At 37.7% G+C, this 19,434-nt stretch overlaps 1 protein-coding gene and 1 non-coding gene across 4 annotated transcripts in view; one reads left to right on the top strand and one right to left on the bottom strand.

Annotated features, from left to right (window-relative positions):
* Window positions 1-216: 216 nt before the first annotated feature.
* The window catches only part of MON2 (MON2 regulator of endosome-to-Golgi trafficking), a 121,210-nt gene continuing 101,992 nt past the window's right edge, over window positions 217-19,434 (top strand). For all 3 annotated transcript variants that reach the window (XM_024736574.1, XM_024736573.1, XM_024736571.1), the window contains exons 1-2: window positions 217-709; window positions 15,211-15,274. In XM_024736574.1, coding sequence (XP_024592342.1) covers window positions 599-709; window positions 15,211-15,274 — 175 coding nt within the window. In that variant the 5' untranslated portion in view covers window positions 217-598. The remainder of the gene's footprint in view (window positions 710-15,210; window positions 15,275-19,434) is intronic.
* LOC112394442 (U6 spliceosomal RNA) lies at window positions 8,372-8,478 on the bottom strand. The gene has a single exon (XR_003002134.1). It is a non-coding gene; the product is annotated as a U6 spliceosomal RNA (small nuclear RNA).

Genomic DNA, 19,434 nt, shown 5'->3' with positions numbered 1-19,434 from the left:
GGCAAACTGCGCCTCAAGCCGGCTCGGAGGCCGGGAGCGGGGGCCCCGGGAAGCGCCCCGGGCCTGATCCGGGTCTGCCCGGAGCGTGACCACGCCCCTAGCCACGCCTTGCCTGAGGCTCGCCGCCCGGGTTGGCCGCGGCGGAGGCGGTGGCCGTGGTGCCCGGAAGTGCAGCTGACGTGTCCCGGCCGCGCTCGGAATTGTGGGCGACTCGGCTAATGGCGTCGGGGAGTCTGGGTGGTCTGGGGAGACAGCGCTGAAGCTTCTCACCAGTTTGGCTGGTGACAACCGGTGTGGCCCAGCCTGCGTCAGCGGGAGGGACTTGCCCACCTTGTGGGCTCCTCTGCCAGAGCCGGCGGAGGCTAGCGGGGCGGGGCGACTGCGGGGGCCCCTCGGATAAGAGCCGGGGGAGTTGCGAGGAGGCTGTCGGGGGCGCTCGGGCTCGCTGCCCAGGCTGGGCCGAGCCCCCGCGGAGCCCTAGAGGCGGACAGCCCAAGGGCCGGAGGCTCCTGGAAGGAGCTGCCTGTAGCCCCACGGAGCTGACAGGTGCCGGAGTTCGTTTGCGCCGCTCAGAAATTGGCACGGAGCTTGGTGGATCATGTCTGGCACCAACAGCCCCGAGGCGGTTAAGAAGCTGCTGGAGAATATGCAGAGCGACTTGCGGGCCCTGTCCCTGGAATGCAAGAAGAAATTCCCACCTGTCAAGGAGGTAAGCTTCGGGCGACTTCGGGAGAAGGCACGGTGAGCATAGCCGGTCCTGTTAGACCCCGTCCTTCACTTGCATCCTCCAGCCCTGTCTGATTCCCCTTTGGCCCTCCACCTTTCCAGATTTACGAACCGGTGGGTTTTTCCACAAGCGTTTTTATAGTTTGCTTTGGCGAGTGTGAGGCGCTTTCATTTTCTCTACCGTCCTGTCCACCAGATTAGGAAGGAAGTTCGCGGCTTGAGCCGATTCAGCGAATTCAGCTAGGTGTATGGTACCCTCCCCTTTTCTGGCCGTTTTCAGACACTAAATTGGTCACGGCAGGATTCAGAAACTTATGTTTGTTGCTTCTAAAAACTAATAATCATAGTTGTTGTACAGTCTGTGCCCCTTTGCGTTTATAGTATATATCGCTCAATTGGAAGTAGCTTTCCTTCTTTGTCATGGGTCATAAAGCTTAACTCTTACCAATCTCATGAAGTATTCAATTATCTAGAGACACGTGACTTAGGACAAACAGTGAAGAACCACAGGAATCATTTAAGCCTTGTTATGAGCAATACTGTACTGAGAAGTTTGGGCTTAGAGTCAAATAGAATACACCTGAATTTAAGTGCTAGCAAAACAGAAAGACATCTTACTTAACCTCTTTGAGCTTCAGTTTTCTTTCTGATGTAAAATAGGGTAAAATAGTGGGCTTATTACATTATGATGAGAAAGTCTTAAGAGGGAAAAAGCGTATTATTAAACAGGCTCAAGTTAATATATACAAATTAAATTCTCCAAATAGTTCCTGAATTGAAATTATTAACGTTTAGTCTCTATTGGCTTTTTATCTTAAGATGCTATTTTATTTCTCTTAAACTTTTTAAAGATGCTACTCAATTTCTTTTCACGTTTCTGAAATAAGATATTTCAGTGACATTTTTGTAAAAGCAATTATTTTATATTTCTTCCTATTTAATGTAGTTTGGAGTACCTGCAATTTCATAATTAGAATTTACCCAATAAAGTTTGAATTTTAGACTTCTAAGGAACCTTAACTTTTCTGTAAGTGCTTTGGTCTCATCATTCTTCAACAAACTCCATCTAGTATTTTTTTTAATAAAGTAAGAAAATATTACCTACCCAATGATGGAAACCAGATGTGCCACTTTTGGAAAGATGACTATTATAAGTTTTATTTCAGACAGTCAGTAGTTTGTTGTGATATCGATTTTCATTATTTTCTCTATATGATCTGTTCAAAGTTATAAAAAGTATTTTACAGAATTTGGCCAAAAAACACACAAAAAACCAATTTGGCCATTTTAAATAATTTTAAAGAAATAGGCTGTTCTAATTGTAAGGAAATTAGAAAATTTCAAATCCTGTTTTGTAATTTTAACAATAATTTATAGAACCGGCTATTCCCAGTTCTTATAATCCATATAAAAATTGTGATTCCTCTGTATCATAGGCTTTTGTGGGCTGGCTTGCGGATTTAATTGCCATTTATTACATTATTTCTATTGGAAAATGCATTCAGAGCTCCAAACAGCTAATTTACAAAGTTCTAAAACTCAGTCCCTTTCTAATCTAGGAACTTTCAATAAAGCTCATTAGCTTTTTTTACTTGAACCTTAGCTAAAGAGGTATTTAGTAATTGCACCTAGTCTTCTAGGTTATGGCAAAAGTAACTTTTGGTGTGATTATCTCTGATACATAATTTTGTGTATAGTACAGGCTCCACAAGAATTTGTTGGATATAAGAACTTTGACTTCTTAACCAGTGGCACTTTTAATATGCTTAGGGCAGTCCTTTAGGAATTGAAAAAAAAACCTTGACTGTGTCACAAGTGTAAAACAAGAATGAAGTCATTAGCCTAATAGTGATGGTTTTTTAGGAGAGAGGCTTGACTTTCAAGAAATATTTTGGTTGAATTAAATTTTCCCTGGTAATTTGATAGCAGTGCTGTATTTTGACTTTTGTTCTTAAAAGAACTGGTAAGTTTTTAGTAGTATTTATTTTTTAGGAGGGTGGGGGTCAGGGGAGAGGTATGCTTGGTAGACCCTAAGGCAAAGCCTTTCTATGTATAAGAAGCTTTTCCATCTGTATTACTGATTTGCTGGTTAACATTCTCCCAATATCTTCACAAACATTATCTGAAAAATAGTCATTTTGAACTACTTAAAAGCCTACTCAAGAACTTAATACAATACAGTGCTAACTGCACATGTGCTTTGGAATGGTTGTCTCCTTCCCCATTACTTATTTTTTTTTTTTTTTAGCTGCGTTGGATCTTCTTTGCTGTGTAAAGACTTTCTCTAGTTGCGGCAAGCAGTGGCTTGTCTTGTTGCGGAGCACAGGCTCTAGGCGCACGAGCTTCAGTAGTTGTGACTCATGGGCTCTAGAGTGCAGGCTCGGTAGTTGTGGTGCACGGGCTTAGTTGCTCAGCGATGTGTGGGATCTTCCCAGACCAGGGCTTGAACCCATGTCCCCTGCATTGGCAGGTGGATTCTTAACCACTGTGCCACCAGGGAAGTCCCTCTCCATTACTTTATAAACCAGGTAGAATGAAGTGAGACATTCTATGTTTAGTCTTTAAGTTTTAATAATTTCTACCTTTTTGGCCATAGTGCTTGGCTTTAATATTTTTCTTAATAATCTGGATTTTTTAAGATTTCAAATCTGTTACAAAAACAGAAGAGTTGATAAAGGATAATGTCTTACTGATATTTATTACTTATCTTTGGATTTTCTACAGTTTTCTCCAACTTAATTGTTTTCATTTACAAAACAATTTGCATATTAAGTTGTTTTTATAGTGGCTATAATATCATTTTGTCATTTTATAATATAGTAATTAAATAATAACAGCAATAGTCCTTCCTCTTTTTTCTCCTTATTTTCCTTAAATATGAATTTTCATGCTTCAGCAGTATAACTTTCTTTCTCTTTCTTTCTTTATCTCGCTCTTTCTCTCTCTCTTTCTTTCTTTAATAAATTTATTTATTTTATTATTTATTTTTGGCTGCGTTGGGTCTTTGTTGCTGCGTGCAGGCTTTCTCCAGTTGCCGCGAGCGGAGGCTACTCCTCACTGTGGTGCACGGGCTTCATTGTGGTGGCTTCTCTTGTTGCGGAACACGGGGTCTAGGCGTGTGGGCTTCAGTAGTTGTGACACGCAGGCTCAGTAGTTGTGGCTTGCGGGCTGTAGCGTCCAGGCTCAGTAGTTGTGGCACATGGGCTTAGTTGCTCCATGGCATGTGGGATCTTCCTGGACCAGGGCTCGAACCCATGTTACCTTCATTGGCAGGTGGATTCTCAACCACTGCGCCACCAGGGAAGCCTTTTTTTTTTTAGCGTAGGCATACTAGCTAATTTGTTCTGGAATATTTGTATGAAAAGTTTTTTTCATTGTCTTAAAAATTACTTTAAAACTTTGTAAAATCACTTTGGTGTAATTGATATTCAGTGGCCTGCAGAGGCAGGAAACTCTGAGGTTTTATGTATTTAACGAATAAAACCTTTTTGGTCATTTCTATTTGCAGGCACTACTCTGTGGAAACAGATGAGAGGGATCTAATTGAGCCTAGAAGTGTGGTCAGAGCGAGTTTGTAATTCCTGAGCTGAGTCTTTATAGGATGAGTAGAAGCCAGCCAAGAGAAGAAGGGGGTCATTCTAGGCAGAGGAAATAGCACATGTTTGTGTTCCACGTAAAAGAAATTTCATGCTGAAGGTGATTGGAAGCCATTAAGGCTTTTTAAGAGAGGGAGTAATATCAAATTTATATTCAGTAACATTACAGTAACAGTGCTGAAGGGAAGAATTAGAGGGGATTGAGATTGAGGCATAGAGAGCAAATTTTATAGAGATGATTGTCTGCACTGAGGTAGCAGTAGGGGTAGACAGAAAGTGGCTTGCATTGTGGTAGACATGGGTGAAAGAGAGAGTATGGATTAGAGAGATTTAGCAGGTAAAATTACCAGGGCACAGTGACCTTTTTATAATGTAGAAAGCGAAATCTGTGAAACCTCCCAGGTTTCTGGCTTGGGAAACTGGGTAAATCACTAAGAGGAAAAAATGTTTTTGGAGAAAATGAGTAGTCATGAATATTAAGTTTAAGGTTTATGTGTGACATCTAAGTGGAAATGATCAGTAGGTGTTTGAAAATGATGGCTTGGCTCTTAAGAGGGAAGTCTAGAATTTTAGATTTAGGCGTGTCAGTTATACATGTTAGTAGAAACCACAGGAGTAGATAAAATGGCCCAGGAAGAGTGTATAGAATGAGAATATCAGGAGGAACTTTGGGAAATAACAGCATTAAAGGGAAAGAGGCAGCTGGGGTGACTAAGGTTAGGGATATGGGAGAGAAAGGGAATACTTGGCTAGAGCAAGGTCCCTGAGAAAGCTGGAGTTTCAGGGGCTTAAGTGTATGAACCGGCTTTCAATCTGAGAAGGGACACATTATCTTCTGACAGAAGAAGGGTAAAAGAAAAAAAAATGGATTTGAATGTAATAAATTTGAACGAGGGGCATAATGGAGGGATAGGAATTTGTGGACAGTTTGACCTATGGCCTCTGTTTTCTTGGTAAGATAGGAAACAAACTTGTTGCTAGGAGTAGTTTGTGGTGAAAATAGTGATAGGAAGTTTGAGGGGAGCAGTGGATCACTTTGTAGAAGTGAAGGAGAAATCGACTTGGAACACTTAAGAGTCTTCGCAGGAAAAGTGGTTGAAATGATGATGGATCATGAGATCTAGGTTGGATTCCCAAAGAAGGCAATCCAAGACAACTTTGATTGCTTGCAAGATGGAAAGGTTAAGGGACTAGCAGCAATTTAATTGAATTGGAACACTTTAATCCAAGAATAGTGGTGTTGGGGAGTGAGAGAGCTAGAAGGATAAGGACAAAAGGGACAAAAGTGGAGATATTGGATTTCAGATTGCCAAGTGGTGCTGCACTAGAGGATGATGAAGTCCAGGGAGTGGGTGATAGAAGAGGAAAGGGAATGAAGGGCATTTGACTTGAGGTGGTCAGAATTAGGATTGAGGATGGGTTTTTTTCTCTCTCTTTTTACATGAAGTGGAATCAGTAAGGGTGTATATAATAAAGCACAAGTAGTCTTCTCAGGCTATGTACTTTGTTTCTTCTTATACATTTAAGTTTTGGTTGGCAGGGATTTTTGCCTATAAAAGCAAAGGTTCCTGTGGTAGAGTTCCTCAGTGTCTGTTGTTTTTATGCATTAGCTGGCTGAGCTGGGACCCTTGGTGAGAGAGATCCCTCTACTTACCATGACAGGATTTTCCCTTCAACCAGCTATTTGGGGACTGAGGCCCAAGTCAGCTGGCTCTTCTGCTAGGGTGAAGATCTCATTTTCAGGACCTTATGACAGTGAAGAATGAGGGCTGGATCATGTATACATGCTTAATTGGGAGCTGTTTTTGTTTAGTATCCTATAACGTACTATAGTTTTCTTCCTGTTGACGTTGGTCAGAGAAATTTGCTCATGATACAGCCAGTTGTGTTCTTTCCCTCAGCATAAATAATAAATCCATGTTTTATACACTGAAATAAATTAGTTTTCACAATTTATTCAAAAAACTTGTCAGCACTAGTCAGAGCAGTATGACAAGTGTGGTAAGGAGTTATAAATTATTTTGGTCAAGACTTACTTTCCTGTATAATGCAATTTTACATAGTTATGTAGACATGCTAGTGATCTTAGATTTTGACTCTACTCTTTTTTTTATGCTGCTGTTGACTTTATTCCAGAAAAGGTACATTAGATTCCTAGGGTCTATTAAATTCATCTTCTTCTGATAAGTATTTTAGATGTTAACTTCAAGAGTAATATAAGCAGTAACATTTTCACTAGGACATCTAGGAAAATTTTACAAGCTTATTGCAGTATTCTAAGAGCATTTTACAATGAGAGCTTTTAAAAAAGTTTTTGATTAGTCTGTAGCGTGTTTTATATATTTATGAAAGTTAGTACCATAGCCACTGAAATTTATTGTTAAAGTGTAAAGCATACATAGCTTATTTTTTACTAAGATTTTGACCATTGTATTTTTACTTTCATGAAAATGAATAGAGAGCAAAGGACAGTGAAAACATAGTTTAGTCAAAAAAGAATGTATTATCTTCTTAGCATTGTGCTTTGGTGACATAGAAGAAATAAAAGACATTGTTTCAGGCTAATAAACCAAAAAGGAAGACAGTCTCCAGAAATGAAAATATTTTCCTCCTTTTTTCTTTTATAGAAGTGTAGCTTATTTTTAACCATGTAGAAAATAGAGGGTTTTGCTATTACTCTTATCATTTAATAGAAGTTAGTTTCTTAAGTGTAAATCATGGCAGGAAATACAAAAATCAATGAGAAACTGCCTTTATCTTCTTGAAGTTAACTCAAGAGTTGCGTAAAATACTGTCTTTCCACTAGGTTAGGAATGTTGCATCCATTGACTCTATTGCAACATGGCTATTTGTTGCTATTCGTCATTCTCATTTTGACTTTTGTAACATTCTACTTTCCTATTTCTCCTTCCTCTTTCAGGATTCCTTCTCGTTTTCTTTACATATAGGTGTATCCCAAGTTCTGTCTTGAGACCTCTTCTTTATCTGTGCTCATCTCCTTTGCACTCTCATCTACTCCCATTGCTTCTGGCCTTACTACAGAGCTGATGACTTCTAAGTCTACTTCATTAACTGCTCTCTTTACTGAGCTTAGACCTGTATTTCCAGCTGTCTGTTAAACACATCTACCAGAGTATCTTTCACATACTTCAGATAGAACTTCTGGTAATTGAACTTACTTTTCCTAAAACTTGTCCTGTCCCCACATTTCACTTGTTCTGTTAATGGTATTTATCACTGTTGCTTACCTTAGTTATATGTGGCTGTCTTCTCTCCCTCAACTCTCTTTATATTGTATTCATTGTCAGATGTTCCTTCCAACTCTGTAATTTCTAACATATCTCACCTCTTTTCCATTTTCTTAGCTATTATTCTAGCTCCAGGTTTCAATCTTATGACTGAGCTTTGATGTGCATTAATGGCACAAAAGACCACTCTGTATGTTACTACCGGAATAATGTACCTGAACAGGTCAGAAACTCTCAGTGGCTACTCTGTACTTAGGAACTCCTCAGCATAGCATTTCAGACCTTATTGATCTTCCCAACCTTTCATCACCCTCAGTTTTTCCTCAAATGTGTTTATAATTCAGCCAAACTCTATTGCCTGCTATTCATTCTCCAAATATGCCCATATTCTCTTCATATGCCAAATATGCCCATTTCCAAATACTCCTTCCCTCTTCCGTGCTGTGGCTTTTGAGGTTCCTTTTGCTGTCCTGGAATCACCTCCTTCCATTTTTTTATAGCTAAAATTCTACCTTTAATTTAACCCATGTTGCTTATTAATTTGTTGCCTGAATGAACCAACTTTACAGATAATGTTCTCATTTCTTCCCTAATTCACTCATTCATATATTCATTCATTTGCTCCTGAGATAATTTTTGAACACCGGCTGTGTGCCATGTACTAGCTGGTGCTGGGGCAAGAACAGTTGCAGCTCCTGCCCAGACTTTTCAAGCTAATATGTTTTCCTCTGCTTTCTTAACTTTCATTTAAGCTTACTTTATAAGTTATTTCCTTATAACTCTTTTTTTTTTAACATCTTTAAAAATACGGAACGCTTCACAAATTTGCGTGTCACCCTTGTGCAGGGGCCATGCTAATCTTCTCTGTATCGTTCCAATTTTAGTATATGTGCTGCCGAAGCGAGCACCCTTATAACTCTTATGTTTTACCTTCTGCTGTGGTATTTCTTTTCTAAATTTCTCCTTAAGGGTCAGTTTTGCATCTTTATTTATCCTTCTGTCCATCGTAATTCAAAGCATTTGTATTTCTGAGAGGTGCTAATTAGATACTTGTAGGAGATTAAATTTTTAAAGAAGGAAAAAAAGGGATACCATATATGTAGGGGTACCACATATATATCTTTAGCTATCCACATGTAATCTGCACTTCAGTCTTTCATTTGATATGTATCTTAAAGGAAATTTGTTTCCTAGAAGCCAGAGGTTTTTTTTTGTTTTTTTTTGTTTTTTTTTGCGGTATGCGGGCTTCTGACTGTTGTGGCCTCGCCCGTTGCGGAGCACAGGCTCAGGACGCACAGGCTCAGTGGCCATGGCTCACGGGCCTAACCGCTCCGCAGCATGTGGGATCCTCCCCGACCAGGGCGTGAACCCGCGTCCCCTGCATCGTAAGGTGGACTCTTAACCACTGCGCCACCAGGGAAGCCCCCAAGCCGGAGGTTTCTCTTTGTTTGTTTTGTTTTTATTTTTTTAGTCCAGAGGTTTTGAATAGGATGCCATATAGGTATATATTTTTCAGAGCTTTGGGATTTTAGGCTAATTACATGTAACAGAAGAAAAGTTTATTGGTTTCAATGCAGTAATTGTTTAATGAGGATATTGTCCTCTAGGGAGTGTTCTAGATCTATTAGATATTCCCAAGTGAGGACTTGACTTTAGGTCTTTTGATTTTACCTGACATCTGAAATCATAAGTCTACAGGCAGCTTCATACCTCCTTAGTATCTTTTGAGTACATTATTCTCCTTAACTTGCCATTAACTTGAATTTCACATTTCTTCTTTAGCTCTTGTTTCATGCTACATCCTGTGAATAATTAATTTGGAGCTTTGGTAAATTTGTTTTAATTTTGAGGCTCTACTCTCATAGATGTTATAAAAAGTAAATATGTTTTTGTTTTTTTAAAAAAATACAACATAGAAGCTTTGGTGAAGAGAAGCGTATTATTATTTTTGTAAATTTGTATGTGGTTCTAGTAGTGGACATTTGCCAATTCCCTTCCTAGCATTCATTCCCTCTTACTTCTTTCAGTGGTAGGCTGCACTCGTCCTTCATTTTCAACCCTTTGAATTTAGATGAATTAATCTCATTCCTTGCTCCAGGATACCTTGATTAGTTTAATCTAATTTAACCCTCCCTATCCGCACCTCTATTTCTGCCCAAGTCACATAATGCCAGTGAGTGATCCTGGAAAGGGAAAGCTTCCTCTCTCTTCCTCAAGAGCTACTGGAAGAGACCTTTTCTCTCTTTCTGGATAGTGTCATATGAAGTTGTGAGGTGTAGAATGGCTGGAACTAATTTTCTTGCCAAGATTGGGAGCAGCCTGAGGATGAACCTACCCAGGGAACAGGACAGAACCAAGAGAATGGTAGAGAAATGAAACTGCAGTCCTGATGACATTTTGTCAATCTCTGGATCAAATTTCCACCATATTTTTATTTTTCAGTGAGTGGGTAGTAAAGTCCCTCCCTCTGTTTAGAACTTTTCATTTGTTTATTTAGAAATGTTCATTATGTAGCCCCTGTATGCTAGGCACTGTGATAGGCATTAGTAATATGGGGAGATGAATGAAATATATTTCTTATCCTCATGGGGCTTACAGCTAGAGTAGAGAAACAGACATGTCATAGGAGGAATGGGATCAACCATAGGTACAAACCATAGACAGCCCACAAAGATGGAAGGGCGTTTTGATACTTGCCATAGAAAGAAGGTGGTGGAAAAAATTATTTCTGTCACTGCTCATGGTACTACAGGAGTGTCAAAATCAGAAAAACCTGCACTATCTTCATGTTGTTAGCAGTGGTTTAATTTCAGCAAAGCTTTATTTGTCACATTACCTTAGTGTTCACTTTATTGTGAATGTGTTGGCTTTATAATTTAAGAGCTATAAAAATAAGGAGTTTATTCCTAATTTTATTTATAAATACTTAAATTTGTCACTGACTGGACAGGTCCATGAGATTTTTTTTTTTTTTAACTTTTAAAAGATGTCCTTACACTACTCAGTTTTGAGAAACACTAGTAGAGGTGGGTTCTCGGGGACCGTTGAAGACTTGAGACAGTGAATGGGTGGAGGACAAGATTTGAAGTAGAGAAATATCTTAGTTTAGGTTGATAATGAGAAGTTTGAACTAAGGTGTAGAAGTGGCATTTGAGAAGAAAAAAGAGTATGAGAGATGTTCGCTACATAGCCTTTGTGGCTGATTATATTTGTGGGATGAGGGAGAAGCCCCAGGTGTCTGGTCAGTGACTAGATGGGTGCTGCTGCTGTTCGGAAAAATAAAGATTATAGGAAGAAGAAATAGGTTTATCTGGGGCTGAGGTGGAAGTTGGGGGTGTGTGTGAGAGATAATAGCATCCGTTTTGAATATTTGGAATTTAAGGTGCCTTTAAAATATATAGGTTAATGAATCCTATAGTTTAGGAGACAGTTAAGGGACAGGAATATAATTTAGGATTCTTCAGCCTTTAGAAAGTAATTGAAACCATAGGATTGAGATTGCCCAGGAATAGTTTATTGAAAAGTGAGGCCAAGCATATTCTGTGTGCTCTTGAAAGAGGAGTCAGCATTCTCTCTTGTCTCTGCTTTTCTATACTGCTAGCTTCCATATTCAGAGTTCCTGGTGGGTGTGTCTATTTGGGTAAGCAAAGAATTTTGAGAAAGAGAAAAAAAATATTGCTTGAGAGACATTAATTTTAAGGTTAACAAATATTAAATGCTGCAGTATATTTAATACTTTAGGTTTTGTTTCCCAACTCATAGATTGCCCTCAGGAATAGAGATTTTAGGTTACCCACCGTAACTTATATCATCCCTATTCAAGTCTACAGAACTGACACTTTTTTTTTTTCCATAAGGGCCAATTCAGGAAAAAAATAACTATATTTACAATTGAGGGGCTTCTCTGGTGGTGCAGTGGTTAAGAATCCGCCTGCCAATGCAGGGGACACGGGTTCAAGCCCTGGTCTGGGAAGATCCCACATACCACGGAGCAACTAAGCCCATGCACCACAACTACTGAGCTTGTGCTCTAGAGCCCACGAGCCACAACTACTGAGCCCACATGCCACAACTACTGAAACCTGCATGCCTAGAGTCTATGCTTTGCAACAAGAGAAGCCACCGCAATGAGAAGCGTGTGCACCGCAACAAAGAATAACTAACCCCTGCTCGCCACAACCAGAGAAAAGCCTGTGCACAGGAACGAAGACCCAACACAGCCAAAAATAAAACAAATAAAATTTATATTTAAAAAAATTGAGTAGTTCCCCTATGGATATATAAGTATCTAATCAGAGTAGGGGTTGCTTTTAAAGCAAGAAGTTAAAGACTCTTCTTCACACAGACTGTCTCTGATAAATAGAAGGAAATCTGGGCTGAATACTTGCATTTATACAGGACACTTAAAGATGTAGGCTAGGCTGAGGTATGAAGTAGCACTGCAGTGACTAGGGGGACTGTGATATACAACTGTTGTCAATAAACATTGATAGTGAAACTTTCCAGCAACACAGGGTACCTATGAGAATAAGATCGTTCAGTTTCAAAGTTTGACAATAGAAAGTTGGATGTAAAAAATTAGGAGCTGTGAGATAGTTCTAATTATATCTGAGGTAACAAATAGTCCTTTTGGTGATTTCTTGAGTCTTTGAATGAAAATACTGGTTATATATCTTTTAAAACACTTGTTACTTTGGAACTACTTAAGGAGAAAGCACTCATTATTTTCCTTATTGTGTGTACATATAAAAATTTGTTAAATATATATTTTTCATAACTTGTTTATGATTCATACATGGGTCAATTCTTATTTATCTGAGGAAATCAAAATAGTGTCTGGCAAATTTGAAATCCTTTACCTGCATCTAGCATCCACTATGCTGCACTGCTGATTTTGGAAACTGACTAGAATTCAGGAAGTTAGGACAGATTACATTGGGATTTATGATGGTTTAGTTTGATCAGTCTCTGTTGATCCTGAAATAGAATGAAATACTGAATTGAGCATATGCAGGGTACATAGGGCCTTAGTAAGGAGGGGGAGAGTTCGAACATTTGAAAATGATGATGGAAGAAAGCTCAGTGACCACAGATTAATTTCAGTTGGCTCAGTAAGAAAATTACCTAAGAGAGTTTGAGGTGGTGTATGAGTATAACAAAGTATACATAATAATTTCGGTGTTACTGAACTTTTATAGTAGTAAATTTGTTGTGGTTTGTACATCTTCATAGTGCATCCAGAATCTGACCACTCCTTTACCATCTCAGTCACTGTCACCTCAGGCCTATCCAGCATCATCTTTTGCTTATGTTATTACAGTAGCCTCTTAAATTTTGCTGCGTATTGGAATCACCTGAAGATTTTTAAAAATACCAGTGCTTGACTCCCACTGGCAGTCATTCTGATTTAATTGAAATGGGTTGCAACATGGACATCAAGCTTTTTTTTTTTTTTAAAGCTCCTGGTGTTTCTAATATGCACTGCCCCCAGATAATCAGAAACTCAATAATTTTTCCCTGGAGTAATTTATTTTGACTATATTTTACTGCTAGTAGCTATGTTCGTTTAATATGGGACATTTCCGTCTCTTAAAGTTGTAGAAGCGAGTTGTAGTATATCCGTTAGGCTTCTTAGCTGTGAGCAATGAAAGCTGACCTGGGCTGATTTAAGCAGAAATTAAGTTTACTGATAAAACATTGAGAGTCTCACAGAATTGGTAGAAGGCTGGATGGAGTGAGCCTTAGAAATTACAGGAACGAAGGGAGGCTGAACAGCTAAGAACCACAGCAAAACTCATTGCCAGTGAGACCATTACTGTTGTCTCTGCTGAACAGTGACTGGGTGCCTTAGATTGCACTGCTGGTTGTACTGGCCACCCCATGCCACCACTGGTTCTGCTGCCGTCACTGCCCTTGGAAACTAGATGCTGGCTCCACTGTGGCTGTTGTCAGACAGAATTCCATCTTGTCTCTGCTTTTCTGTGCCACTAGCCTCTGTATTCATAATTCCTGGCGGGTGTGCCTATTTGGATAATCGGAGGCTGCCAGGGTATGTGGGAAAACAAGTATCTGGCATTTAAAATTTTGAATAGTGGAAGATAGGCTCTGTCTTGCATCAAAACTCATAAAGTTGAGTTCTCCGATCACAGACAAGGGCTTCAGGTTCTTGGAAGCCAGCAAAATGACAAAGGTCTACTATACATCGTATAGCCTACAGTGTGTTATTTGTTTTATGCATTAATCCACTGGTCCTCAACCTAATAACCCAAAGGACACTGGGTTCTTCCATAATTATTTTTAAACCTTTAGAGCCTGCTACCACTTGTCCCTTAGTAAACAGTAGGAGATAAAAATCAATGAACAAGTAGCAAGCAAATTAATAGGAAAACTTGAACATATATGAGTATTTATTATTTTTGGAGGTATGGAGATCAGTATAAGTATAAAATAGGCATATTTCTTGATAGTAAAAATGTTCTGAGTTTCTGTAATGGATGTTATATATCAATATTTTATGTCAACAGTGTCCAGTAGAAGTATAATGTGGGCTGAATATGCAATCCATATATGTAATTTTAAATTGCATTAAAAAAGTAAAAAGAAACATTTAATTTTAATAATATATTTAACCCAGTATATTCAAACCAGTACATATATAATCCAGTATATATTATCATTTCAACATTTAATCAATGTAAATATTTAAGGGATAGTTTACATTCTTTTTTTCATACTAAGTCTTCAAAATCTCATGTATATTTTATACTTAGAACACAACTCAATTCAGGCTAGCCACTTATAAAGTGCTTAGTAGCTACATGTAGCCAAATGACTCCCATATTGAACACCACAGTTCTGTGGCATAGTGTAAAATGTCATATGACTTTCAAGTACTGCCAGCTCAACATACTTATGTTGAAGTGATTGAGACACCTTATGAAAACTGAATGGGTGTTTAAAAAAACGCAATGTAAAAGTAGTGACGGTTCTTAGTTATTCATTCTCCTAATTCAAAGCAGTTTTACTTGATTTTGCAGTGTTTTGCAAATTTTTTTTATGGTTGAGAGAGAAGTGTGAAATGGGAAAGAGAAACCTAATTATTTTCATTAGGCTTTGTTTTTGTTTATTATTTTTTATTTTCTGAAGATTTAAATGTGAGAGACTAGGGATTCCAGGTGCATTTTTTTTTTTTTTTTTGCGGTACGCAGGCCTCTCACCGTTGTGGCCTCTCCCGTTGCGGAGCACAGGCTCCGGACGCGCAGGCTCAGCGACCATGGCTCATGGGCCCAGCCGTTCCACGGCATGTGGGATCTTCCCAGACCGGGGCACAAACCCGTGTCCCCTGCATCGGCAGGCAGACTCCCAACCACTGCACCACCAGGGAAGCCCTCCAGGTGCATTTTAAGGCATAGAAAGGCAACATGCTGTAGTGCAGAGTTTACATGTGAATAATCAAATTAATCACATTTTATCCCATTTAATGTGTGTTTCACTACTAGGCTTTAGTGTCTGAAGTTTGGAAAATAAAAAAATAATAGTGACTGACTCTGTGCTTGAGATTTTATCATATATGATTTCTTTTCCCTAGATAATTCATGTTAATAGTAAGTTTTACGTTCTAATTATTTTTATTCTTGCAGGCTGCTGAATCAGGAATAATAAAAGTTAAAACAATAGCTGCACGAAACACCGAAATTTTGGCAGGTAATTTTTTTGCATTAAAAATTCCACAATTAATGAAAATTTGACTAATAGTAAAAGTAGAATCTTAAAACCCATAAGTGTTTTTATAGCATCTCTTTCTTATGCCCCAACATGCTATCCATGATAATAAAGAACATGTGAAAGTCCCTAATTTATGAACTAATTGGGTTTCCCAGAGATGAATGCTGTACGATTCTCTGAAATCAGAAAACTTAAAACTACTAACTCCTTAAAGGAAAGGATCTTTCTTACTCATCTTTGTATTGTCCTCCACCTCTTATCAATCACCTAAGATACATCTTACCCATAAGAGACATTCGATTAATATTTGTTGAATTGAAGATTGGTTCTCAGACCACCTTCTAAGACCTATTTTATCTTTAATACAATATAAGGTCATAATATAGCATTAAAAATTTAGTAGTACTATATGAGTTTTGAGTCCTGAGACTAAGACAACATGGTCATGAAGAAAAAATGGGAAAAAACAGAGAAAAGTGTTTTCTTAACATTCTTTTGATTGACCCTGCTTTTCAGGGAGGAATTTTCAAGAGTTTCTCTCTGGCACCCTTTTGATACTCAGTCTGCTTCTTTCTTTTCCTTGGTGCCTTTCTCTTCTTGCCTCAATAATGAACATGGAAAAGAAGGAAACTAGCATTTTTTGAGAATCTGTTACATGTGAGGCATTTGGGCCACTCTTTCTTATATGACAACCTTGTGGGGAAATACTCTTATTTAATAATAGAGCAAATTGAGATGCAAAGAGATTTAAGTTACTGGCCTAAGGTCGCATGGTAAGTGGTGGAATCAGATTCAAATCCCAGGCTGTTCAGAGCCCATGTTCTTCCTGCTGCAGTGTGCTGCCACGGTATCGTGAGGTTTTGACACTATGTACTCTCTCCCAAGTGTTTATATTTAACCATTGCTTACTTTGCTGATCCTTCAATCTGCATTTCCAATTCCAGTAGTGCTATTGGTCTCAGCTAGTTATAGGAGAAAAGCAGTCCTATTAAGTTAATTTACACAAAGTCCAAATAGTAAAGAATCTCTTTAACTCTCTTAAGTCTCTTTACATTTTTAAAAGAATACCAGTAAATCCCTAAATGGTGGAATTTCAAACAGTATTACAAAATGTAATGAAGACTTAGGGGGCAGTTTAGGGGTGACAGGTGAGAGTGGATTTCACTTGTCAGCTTAGGGTTAGCCCTGTTGAGTTGCATCTGTTTTTCACAGCTTCTCTGATTTTGAATATTCTGACAAAACACCAAAGAGTTTTATAACATTATTCACAGCGTTGGATAATGCTCTGTGTGCATGTTGAGAAAAGGGGTATAGTGAAGTGGTGGGTAAAGGCACAGGTATGTATGGTTGGATTGGGAGGATGGGCAAGTGGGTTTGGGAGATGCATGTTGGGTTGATTAGCTACCATGAGGAAATTAATGTTTCAAGATAAATTATGGGCCTGGGTATTTTTAAGTTGGAGACATCATAGTCCAATCATATTAGAATATCATTACAAATATTTACGTTTGCTACTGTCATTGCTGATATCATGGTAAGTCCTTAATCTCCAATAATAGAAAATTTCATTAAGTCTGTAGTTGATAGAATTTTTAAAAAGATGGATTTCTTCAGAAAATCATTGTCTGTTACAGAGTTTTGTACCAAGTAAAGTGTCTAATTCATATTAAGGACAAGTAAGAAAAATTTTGTCTCAGTATGAGTTTAATATATAAGCTGGCTATTAATTTCATTTTAATTCAGTTAGCTTTATTTAAATCAAGTTAGAACAAATCTTTATGCACATACAATTAATAGTTCATGCTATAATATCCATAGCATCCAACCATGTACTTGAGGAGCTATATTAGCATTTAAACTTTTTTCTAGTATTTTAAGCAAGTATTTATAGCAATTGATAAGTAAAAATTTGTAGATTTTAGACCACTGTCATCTTGAAAAATCAAAGGCTCCTAAGAAAAAGGAAAGAGTTTAAATTAGTCAATATGTCATTTCTAAAGTACTTAATTCAAGGTGTAGTTAACACCGAGAAAAATTCTTAGTTAACTTTTTTATTTCCTGAGAAGTGTTTACTTCTCTGTAGTTCTAAAGACTATAGGTTACTACTTCTGTGCTGTAATGGATGTTAAAGATATCAAACAATTGAGGAGTCTCAAATGAAATGAGATACTGAATTCTCAGATATCTCTGCATATTCAGAAAATATAAAAGGTTGCTATAAAAATCAGAACCCTTAATTAGGATTGACTAATCTGATTAAGCAGTACTTAGCATAGATTTTAACCAACTTTAGTTTTCTTAGATTTATTTTCCAAGGAAAGTTTATTTACATTGCAGAATAAGTCTTTGTTTTACATCTCCCCTTCTTTTAAGCATCCTCCTTTAATGTTTATTTTTCTTTGTTTTCACTGCTGTCATGAATGCTGACATAAGTGGGAATGCTATGCCAGGTAATGTCAGCATCGATGCAAATATACAGATCATTATCTCAACATTGCCTTTTTCTTTAAAGATAAAACTGCAAATGAGAGATAGCAAGCAACATAAAGTTTTTCATTTAGAAGTCCAGGTGCCTTAATCTTACATTTGACTGCCATATATTACAAATTGTTTTTATTATCCCAGCTTACAATAAATATACTTGAAATTGACTGAGAAGGCTTGTGTTACACAGAAATTACATAAACAGAGAATCTGCTATTTTAATAAATATTTGAAACAAGGAGCTCAATGAAGTTGTGATATTTTAAAATTGTATATTTAACCCCTAACTGAAAGCCATAACAGTTACATCCACCTATGACTGCTTTCATCTACTGTCAGTATGCATAGAGAATTTTTACATAGATAATCATTATGTATGATTTGTGTTCTTCTTTCCTCACAGTTTCCCTCATCCTTTTCATATCTACATAGTCTTATTACTAAAAGGTCTCTAATTTAAGTAGCAGTGAGTAAATATATTTTGGAATTTTTTTTCTGACATTAAAAGGTAATTTGTTGATTTTTTTCAGTATATTTTATCAGTACATATACCTGTGATATTTTGCAGACATCTATAGAATATATCATATAACATATTCTTAATAAAGAAATAATTATGTAAGAATCACTAGAGGAGATACGAAGATGGGTAATATAATTCACCTGCAATCTATATGTTAATACAAGAAATATATTTGAAAAGTATGTTTGTGCCATTCATTCTGTTTAGCTTACCTGCTCCTCCATTTACTTTTTGAAGTTCTTTGCCAGAAATTTTCCCTTCCAGATGACATACTTCCTGAGGTCAGGATCAATATCTTATTCTCCCTTATATTGCTAGTAGTTAGCACATTACATGGGAAATAAATAGTAAGCCCTCCTTAAATGTAGGCTAATAAATGAGTCACTCCAAAATGCAAGTAAGTCTCTGAGCTCTGCCTCTAGTATATTTTTCTACCTTTCTTTAATTTTTCATGTTATTATTTGAGTACATGAATTTTGTCATATTTAGTTCATGTCAGCCAGTTAATAGAGTAATGAAGGAGACAGACCCTAAACAGAAAATTCTGAGGCTGTATGGTAAATGCCAAGATGGAAGTATAGATAGGCTTGTTACAAGAACATTGGGAAGGCTTCTAACCCAACCTGGGAGTCTGAAGCTGAGTCTTGATGCTTGAAAAGGAGTTAGCCAGGCAAATAAGGTGTAGAAGCTGTAAGTAAGGGAAGTTACTTAAATACATGCGGTATAAAACAGTTCGATCTATTTGGATACACTATCCGACTGTTGCCGTTGTATAACCTCCTGAGCAGCTTGATGGAAAGAGTTTGAATCAGGAAGGTGACACATCCATATTAATATTTTTATACTCTGTACATTACTCTGACAGCAGTGTGAAAGGTATATTTCAGCGTATCATCAGTAAGACAGAGGTCTGTTGGTAGACTATTCCTGTAATCTGGGATAGAAGATACAGGGGGCTGTACTTAATGCCTTGCTCACAAACTGACCTAATGGGTCAGAGAGATTTCTCTGCCATATAATGTGTTCTTATTTGTTGTTTTCCCCCCTTTTTAAAAAAGCATTAAACAGTTTTAATTTGTATCCTGCCTTTTATAATATTATATCATATATACTTTTTTTTTTTTTTTTTTTT

This window comes from Neophocaena asiaeorientalis, unplaced genomic scaffold (assembly GCF_003031525.2).
Source record: "Neophocaena asiaeorientalis asiaeorientalis breed wild unplaced genomic scaffold, Neophocaena_asiaeorientalis_V1.1 scaffold134, whole genome shotgun sequence".
NCBI lineage: Eukaryota > Metazoa > Chordata > Mammalia > Artiodactyla > Phocoenidae > Neophocaena > Neophocaena asiaeorientalis.
Note: the sequence above shows the minus strand (reverse complement) of the source record. Positions and strands in the feature narration are given on the sequence as shown.